This window comes from Elephas maximus, chromosome 11 (genome assembly GCF_024166365.1).
Source record: "Elephas maximus indicus isolate mEleMax1 chromosome 11, mEleMax1 primary haplotype, whole genome shotgun sequence".
Taxonomy (NCBI): Eukaryota; Metazoa; Chordata; class Mammalia; order Proboscidea; family Elephantidae; genus Elephas; species Elephas maximus.
In genome coordinates this window covers 13,041,756-13,050,811 of record NC_064829.1, presented here as the reverse complement: position 1 = coordinate 13,050,811, position 9,056 = coordinate 13,041,756, and the positions used below count along the sequence as shown (strand labels likewise).

The window sequence follows — 9,056 nt, the reverse complement described above, 5'->3', positions numbered from 1 at the left end:
AGAAGAGAAAAAATACTGATTCCAATGGTGGATGACTTGAAATGGGCAGAGGCTCTTCATGAGGTAGACTGGGAAACTAGGGTGGTCTGACTGAGGTGTCTCACTGAACACGCGGTGGATGGCAAATCATTGTCCCACAAGGGAGTGACTGGAAACTTCTCTGGCATGCTATACCTGCTAGTTGGCTGTGTGTACACCAGGGGTTCCCAAACAGTTCCTGGTAACAGAAGCGTCCATCCAGATGTGGAGGGGGTAGAAGCCATTTCGGCCAATGCTCCCATTCCCTTGGCTAACTAACCAATGGGTGAGAGGTTTCAAGGCAGGCAAAACATTGGAGTTGGTGATGGCTTTTAGTTGTCAGTTTACAGCTAAGTATGTGTGGGACACCACCCTGTGGAGTGATTGTCAACCACATTCTTTTTTTTTTTCTTTAAATCCTCTTTTGATTAACTTTATAAGTTTTGTACCCTCTTTTAATGATAATTGAACTTTTGAAATAGATTTGTGAATAAAAAGATACCAAAGAAAAGAAAAGTTCAGAATATGCCTTTCAAACTATTCAAGGACTCCCATCCTCCCAGGTTCTTCACGGCTGAAGGTATACTCCTGCTGCAGGGCACAATCTTCTGTGAATGAATGCTAGGTTAGCTATTTTCGAGAGCTCTTTGTGGAAGCTCTGATCCCTGGATTGCACATGAAAACTTGGACTTCGTGCCTGTGTTTAGATTTCGGTTCCAATTGTCTCATTTATTTTCTGGACAGACCGGGCTGCTCCTTTGAGTCTTCTGCTTTGTGGTGTTCCCTAGGGATTTAAATCCAAGCTGTACCGTAAAGGTTGGTTTACAGCACATTCTTCGTTTGTTTCATTTGATGTTCCTGTTCCCACCGCTATGGCGATCGTTTGAAAATTGGTCAGCAACTTTGCTGCTTGGATTTTTCTTATTTGGTTCAGTTTACGACCAGCTATTATCAGTGAGTTTGTCGGAACAGACTCGACGGCGCTGGGTACTGGGTATCATCAGTGATGCAGATGGAATTCGTTCCTAACATGTGAACGTGACAACTGTTTTTGGTTTGGGTCTATCATTGATCAAACCTGGGGAGTAGAACTACAGCAACTAAATTCAGCGTTGCAGATTTTGACCTTTATTTCTAGCTTGATACGTGTGCCTTGTCCGATTTCCCCAACGACGCATCTGTTTATTAAATAAGGCGTGTTTCTTCATTGGATTTTGCATCACTGTAGGGAATTCGGAAAGCAGGAGAGGTTGGATCTCCCAATAGAGGTTGATAGCTTTGGAGAACAAACTGATAAATCCTAGCCTGTTTTCTACAGGGTAGATTTTTATATTTCTGCTCAGGGGTCCTTGGTCCAACCATTTTTGTTTTTCCTTTTTAGCGCAGATGAGACGCTGAGAGCCAAAATGCGTGTCAGAGCGCCCCATCCCACTCACCTTAGCCAGACCTCAGTTTCCTTCCCGCCCGCAAGCAGCGGCTACTACAGTTCCCGGCAAGCACCGCGAGAGTGCTGCAAGGGACCAGGCCCACACTTGGGCTCCGCCCCGAAGTGCGGTATGCTGGGAATTGTAGTTCAAGGGCGACTCTCGGCTACGCCTTTTTCCTTACACTAAATTTTTTTAAACCCAGTGCCGTCGAGTCGATCCCGACTCATAGCGACCCTATAGGCCTTCCTAATTGGAAGACGCCGATGCTCTGCTAGAGCGGGCACTCTTGTTTCGTAATTGCGTTAGAGGAATACCCCCTCCTGCCCTGCGGTGCGCGCCGTGTTCCTCCGGGAATCTGAGCCCCGCCCTTGTCCACACCCATTCCCTTGACAGCAGGGCTTGCTCCGAGCGGCGGCCGCGGCGGGAGCGCGCAGGCGCACCAGCACTTTGCCGCGCTAGGCCCAGCGCGGGGCCGCGCACGTAGGCACGCAGCGGCGTCACGTGGGCGCCGAGGATCGCAGTGCGCGCGGCCGTGGCGGCGGGTGTTGGGTTGAGTCAGTTGTGAGACCCAGAGCTGCGGACCCACCCGGCGGCCAGCGGGACGGCCGACAGACCAGCGGGCGGAAGCGAGGTTGGCGCGGTGAGCCTGGCCCAGTCCTCGAGTCGGCCCGCAGCCGGGTGCCCGCCGTCGTTCCCCGCCCCCACCAGCAAACCGCCGCCGCGGGCGCGCCTCCGTCCTGCACTCCTCTCCGATGGCGTCCGCCTCCGGGGCCATGGCGAAACACGAGCAGATCCTGGTTCTCGACCCGCCCACAGACCTCAAATTTAAAGGTAGGCAGGAAGGGGGCGCCGCCGACCCCTGGGGGGCGACGGGGCTCGCCTCCCCGGCGGAGAGCGCCGTGGGTTTTCCTCCGGGGCGGGCTGTGGGCGCTGAGGGAATGTCGGCGGCCCGACCCTCCCCCACGCGCAGGCACTTGTGTTTCCAGGCTCGCTCCGCGCAGCCCTTCCTCCGGCCTCCTCTCCCCTCCCGCCTGACACGCACTCTCGGCGCGCGCGGGCGGGCGGACTGGCGGGGACGCCACCGAGGGCCCGGCCCGGACCTGGCGCCGCCGCCGCCGCCATCTTGGGCCCCGGGAGCGCCTCCGGGCCTTGGGACCGCGGGCCCCCTCGCTGAGCCCGGCGCCCTGGCCTGGACCTCGGCCCCCGGTGGCCGTCTGGCTTCGCTTTGAGGGCGCGGGTGGGTGGTGACCTTAGAGCGTGTGCTCTCGGCTGTGCTTGAAGGCGGGGACCTGGAGGTGGCGCAAGCTGCGTCGCCGAGCGCTTCCGACTGTCAGGGCTGGTGGGAGGCGAGCGGGTGGTACAGCGGCTCCTTGCCCCGGAGCTGGAGGGGAGCCGTCCCGTCCCGGCCGAGGAGGGAGCCGGCTGGGGTCAGCTCTCTCCGCTGAGTTCGTAACTCGGCAGTTCGGTGTATCGAACGCCGAAGGCAGCCCCTGCGGTCCCCTGGTTGTCGCTTACCTGGATAGATTGGCGGGGCCGTAGCGCGGCGAGGAGGAAAGCTCTGCGTCAGTCTGAGGAGTGGTAGTGCTGGGTTAATAGTAGTAGGTCGTCGTCTTCTGAGCTGACACTTCAGTTTGCCATCCGCCTAGGGCGCACTTGATGTTCGTCAGCTGTTGTTTAGCCTGTTAGCTTAGCTCTTTGCTGCGGAATCTTCAGTGTTTGTGACTTTTGTCTTCAGGTTTGCGGTTTCCCAGCAAACCCTGAAAAGGCCGATGAGGGGTCACCCAGCTCTGGAACTTCGTTGACTTATTTTGTAGCAATAACCGTTGCCGTCGGAGTCGATTCCCACTCATAGGGACCCTATAGGACAGAGTAGAACTGCCCCATAGGGTTCCAAGGAGCGGCTGCTGGATTCGAGCTGCCGACCTTTGGGTTAGCAGCCGAGGACTTAACCATTTCGCCACCAGTGCTCCTGTTTTGTAGCAATACCTGTGATAAGTTTATCAGTCTAACTTTGTGATCCTGGAAGAATCTGGTACCGTTTGGCCTGTTCGCTTTTCAGTATGTAGGGTACTTTAGGGACGAGAGTTAAACTGAACAGTTGTTTTTTTTGGGGGGGGGGGTGGGTTACTTCAAGAGTGTGAAGATCCCGAAAAGAAAGTTTCCTTCCTATGTTTAGTTAAATGTGAAGTGAATCTCCTTTTGGAATGGAAGCCAGTCTCCTACATTTCAATTTCAGTAGCTATGGTGAAAACAATTTTCGTGAGATAAGTACCAGTTCCAGTGCTAGAAGACAAAGTTAGATCCTTTATTGCTGTTTAAGATTGAGTCTAAAAGAAAAAATATAGATTGCTTTCTATAGGAAAATTTTAAAATAGTATTAGGAAGTTTTTTTTAAATACCGTACTCTGGAATTGAGAGTAAGGTGCATACCTCTTTTACTTTGCAAGCTTTTTTAGTGCATTTGCAAATTTCTTTGAATGGAATTGTGAGCTGCTTGTTAGGTAAGAATTTAAGACAACTCTTAAGAAATATTTTGAGGTGCAGTGAGTGCATTTTATTGTAGCAAGTTTGTATGTACTGCATGGTTTTACATAGTTTTAGCTGGGAGAAAAATAACCTTTGTGGATCTTGAAATTACCTAATTCAGATAACTGTTGTCTTAAGTTGAAGGAATTTTAGTGAAAACCTTTATGGTCTTCTAGCGTTTTAGTATTCTGCAGTGGCATCACTGGGGGTGTGTGCACCCCACTGGGTGACACTTTCAGAATGAGGTGACACCAAAATGTCTATAAAATTTTTGTGCAGAGTTTCAGCAGAAATTTATTGTTTTCATAAGAGTATCCCTGTAGTTACAACAACAAAAACGTTTTTTTGTAAGCCCAGCTTACGTTTATCAACATACCCTCACGGCCAAGACTCTGTGCTGATTTGCTTTGGAACCTTCCAAGGCCCTCCAGTCAGAGCGGTCGTTGCCCAGTTAGAGTCGTGCTTTGAATCATGTGGTTTCATCTGCACACACTACATGCACAGGCTGTTGTATTCTTCGCTGTTGGTGTATTTATAGTCGCTGATTTCGTCAGATTTTCTGGTGTTGTAGCTACAATATTGTGGTAATTAGCATTTGTGACCCTATATCAATAACTATTTTTTTTTTTTTGGAGAAATAAAGTAATTAAAGGAAAAGAAGGAGTGTTAGACGAGAATTATGGTGTACGAGTAACAGTACAAAAAATGTTATTGAGGATCCTGTATGGTCTGGTACAGGAGGAGGTCCACGAGGAGGTGACATCCTGAGTTACTACACTGGGTGACACCAACCCTAATGATGCCACTGATTGTTTGTTTTTACCTTTTGAGAACGTCAGTTTACAGAGGAAATTTCCTCTACTGGATAACCATGTGTGTATTGCCATTAGGAAATCAGAAACCAGATTTAGTTTAGAAAATGTCAGCAGGGTTCAAAGGTTTCTCCCTATAGAAGTTGTGATGTTGACATCCAGAAAAACCAAACCCAGTGCCGTCGAGTTGATTCCGACTCTTAGCAACCCCATAGGACAGAGTAGAACTGCCCCGTAGAGTTTCCAAGGAGCGCTTGGCAGATTTGAACTGCTGACCCTTTGGTTAGCAGCTGTACCACTTAACCACTACGCCACCAGGGTTTCCGATGTTGGCATAGTAAGAGGTTAATAATAGTGGAGAAGCAGGTGAAGAAGAACGACAGCAAACTCACCAGAAACCCTACACAACTTAAGTATTTCACTTATTTTGAGTATTGAAGAATTATAGGTATGATTAAAGAAGTTCGTTCTTGTGTTATCAATGAAGGTAATTTACAAGGCCCTTTCTTTTAAAGTTTGGGCATCAATGACTTTTTTATAACTGGCTTTTTGTATAAAGTGATATATTGAAAAGTGTATGGGGCCATTTATTTAGCGAACACTTAATGAAAGTTTTGTCGTCATTATGCAGGTGGTCCCCAATTTACCACGTATTGGAGTTATGAGGAATCGCACTGTGACTGTCTTCTTTTATGGCACATCTTCGTGTTAGTAGTATGTACTGCATAAAGTGTTGGAGCACGTAATTTGCTGATGTCAGCATTCTCAGATATAATGTTTGCAACCCCCAAAGACAAATACTGGATTTATAAAGAAAGTTATGGTACTAAGAGGCAATCATAATGAAAACTAAAAAAAAAAAAAAAATTCACCTTGCACCAGAATTGACGTAAGATAGAGTCGTCGTTGCTGCAGAACCTCATCCTAATTTGGGGACTATTTGTATTTGATTAAGGGTATTTAATATTTAACAGTGAGTAATTCATTCAACAGATATCAAGCTTATATTTGAGGGTTTAGTGGTAAGCAAGGTAAAGTCTTACAGAGTATAATTATAATATAATGAGAAATACAGACAAACATTAAAATGTGCTGTTGAGGAACTCCCAGGACTAGTAAGGGGAACATAAAAGGCAGATGTAACAGGAACAAACATGTATGAGGAAAGGAGCCCCCATTACCTTAGGAAGCCTTCAAGGAAGAGGCTAGTTTTCAGTTGACACAGGGAGTGTTTGAATAAACTCACTGATTTGAGAAAATGGATGGCATATACTTTAATGTCTAATAGGTTGTTGGGTGCTTCAGTTTAACGAGAAGGTAATGGAAAGGGTCTAGAGAGAGACAGAAGGGGTGTGATGAATTAGGAGGTGCCATTTGGGGTCATTTGGTTCCTTCATCCTTAATGTTATTGCATTAATCAAAGGGAAGTAGTTTACTTGGATGGAAACCTCTCTATTCAAATGCACAGTTCCACATCAAAGAGGATACTCCTTTAGAATCAAGAGTCTGCTTATGCTTAGTTTGATGATAATAAAAAAGTCACTTAACTCTGACTTGTGCTAAATCACCTGTAATTCTTAGTTTAAGTGAGAATCTGTTAGAAAATAGTTTTGCAAAGTGTCATTTTCTAGGTTTAATTATTCTACATTTGACTTAGTTTATTTAGGAGTGACTCATTTCCTCATTTGTAACTGGGTGGTGAGTTTTTCTGTTAGAGTCTTAACACAGTTGTCTCGATACAAATTATCAACACTTAGTACAGTTTGGAGACACCAATACCAGTTCAGTATGTTTTCTATGTACCTCAATATTTTATTCAAAATTTTACTGTCATTTTTTTATACAGTAGTTAATGTATAAAAAATGCTCTTACAATGATGTAATAAATTCTGAAGTAAATCTTTTATTAAGTAAAGAAAAAGAAACTTTCAAATTCTGTTTAAACCTTGGCGGGAATTTGACCTGGAATTCAGATTTGAGATTTGTTATTGTATGTCACAGAGAATTTTTTCGTTTCGTTCCTAAAATTTTTCCAGTTCTGTAATTTGTTTTTTTATTATGCAGCATTTTATTTTTCCTATTTATTAGCAGTTTTGGAAGAAATTTTGAGGAAGAAAGCTTGGAAAATGCTGAAATAAGGTGTGAAGATATCGTTCCTCTAATGATCCAAGGGAGAGGAGAATAAACCAAAGCCATGTGTTGAAGGTGGCTCATAACAATAACAAATTACTAAAGTAAGTTCTCTGAGGAACCAAGGACCCTGTGATGTCAGTGTCCACCAGAGCATCTTTGAATAGCAGCACATCTCTTAAGAAGAAGCTCAAGTGAGAATATAGAATATCAGTGCTTTTGCTGGATATTTTGGCAGATTTTTAGGTGTTTTAGGCGCGCTCCTCCTCTTTAAGTGGAAACCTTGGTGGCGCAGTGGTTAAGAGCTACAGCTGCTAACCAAAAGGTTGGCAGTTCAAATCTACTGGCCGCTCCTTGGAAACTCTTTGGGGCAGTTCTCCTCTGCCCTTTAGGGCCGCTAAGAGTCGGAATCGACTTAATGGCAGTGGGTTTGGTTTTGGTTTTATACCAGATCGTTAGACTGTGCTCCTTGAAATGAACAGAGTGCTTAGTTTAAGCCCACATTTAGAGTCACATTATTTCCCTGTTTATAAGTCTCCAGCAAACTCTACTCACATTTGAAATAAAATTCATACTGGTTACCATGGGCTGGGAGGTCCTCTCTGGTCTGGTGCGTAGCCAATTCTTCAGTGTCAGTCTAGCCATTTGCCCCTTTCCTCACTCTAGCCACACTAGTCTCTTGTAGTTCCTCATCTCAGCAAGCTTGCTTGAGCCTCAGGGCCTTTGTACTTGCTGGCTCTTCTGCCTGGAAAGCTCATTTTGCAGATCATTGCAGGGTGGTATGTTTCATCTCAGCCTCCAAGGAGACATCACTGACCTCCCAATTTGAACCACCATCATCCCCTTTTGTTTCATGCCACCATTGTTTCCTGGTCCCTTACCCTACCCTACATTTTTTTTATAACACCTATCATGACCTTTTTTTTTTTTTTTTATCATGACCAGAAATGATATTATGTGTATATGTATGTGCTCTTGTTTGTTCATGTGATCGATTTAAGCTGTAAGCGCCATGAGGGCTGGAGCTTTGTCTTGTTAGCTGCTGAATCCCCAACACCTACATCGTAGTGGTGCATAACAGTGTTGTCAAGTCAGTTCTGACTCACAGTGAGCCCAGGTGTGCCAGAGTAGAACTGTCCTCCACAGAGTTCTTAATGGTTAATTTTTTGGAAATAGACCACCAGGCCTTTCTTCCAAGGTGCCTCTGGGTGGACTCAAACTTCCAAGCTTTTGGTTAGCAGCCAAGTGCATTAACCATTCGTATCACCCACTGGTACGTAAACCCAAAACCAAACCCACTGCTGTCGAGTCGATTCTGACTCATAGCGACCCTATAGGACAGAGTAGAACTGCCCCGTAGAGTTTCCAAGGAGCGCCTGGCAGATTCGAACTGCTGACGTTTTGGTTAGCAGCCATAGCACTTAACCACTAAACGCTACCAGGGTTTCCCACTGGTACGTTTTTTTTTTTTTTTCTAGTGCCATCGGTTTCCCACTGGTACGTAGTAAGCGTTAAATAGACATTTGTTAAGTGAAAGATAATGAATGAATAATGTTGGATGGTAAAAACAGTGATGCCAACTGCAATAACTGTTTTACAGAATTCCTAAATTCCAGTCTGCAAAATAACAAAGTCAAAGTTTGTACAAAGAAGAAGAATAAGAAAAAAAAAGCTTTTAGTAGCTCTTGAATGCCCATAGGATAAAAGTCTTATTTTCTTGGAATGGAATATAAGCCCTTCTATGATGGGCTGCTGCCTGTTTTAATACCTGTTTTTCTGCACACATCCATATTTTCTTCCCTAGGAAAATCCCTTCTCATATCCAAGGTTGTTTGTTCCTCTGTTTTTGCTGGTCAAGGTAACATCTCTTATGGCTCATACTTACACCGTGTTCCCTCAGATATTTTTACTCTCATATCCTCAACCACTGGCTTATTCCTTTTGACATATAAATACACCAAAGTCTTTCATTTAAAAAACAAACAGAATACTTCCTTGATCCCCAGCACCTAGCATATGTGCCTCTCTGTCTTCCGCTTCCTTTGCATTCAGGCTTCTTGGAAAAGTAGTCCATGTTCACTGTCTCCGGTTTGTCCTCTCTTGCTCACTTCTCAGTCCACTGTAGTCCTGCCTTTACTCACTA

At 45.4% G+C, this 9,056-nt stretch overlaps 1 protein-coding gene across 2 annotated transcripts in view; it reads left to right on the top strand.

Annotated features, from left to right (window-relative positions):
- Positions 1–1,930: 1,930 nt before the first annotated feature.
- Positions 1,931–9,056, top strand: part of VAPA (VAMP associated protein A) — a 51,627-nt gene continuing 44,501 nt past the window's right edge. The window contains exon 1 of one of the 2 annotated variants that reach the window (XM_049900309.1): positions 1,931–2,276. In XM_049900309.1, the coding sequence (XP_049756266.1) occupies positions 2,198–2,276 (79 nt within the window). In that variant the 5' untranslated portion in view covers positions 1,931–2,197. The remainder of the gene's footprint in view (positions 2,277–9,056) is intronic. The other variant, XM_049900308.1, reaches the window with a different exon arrangement.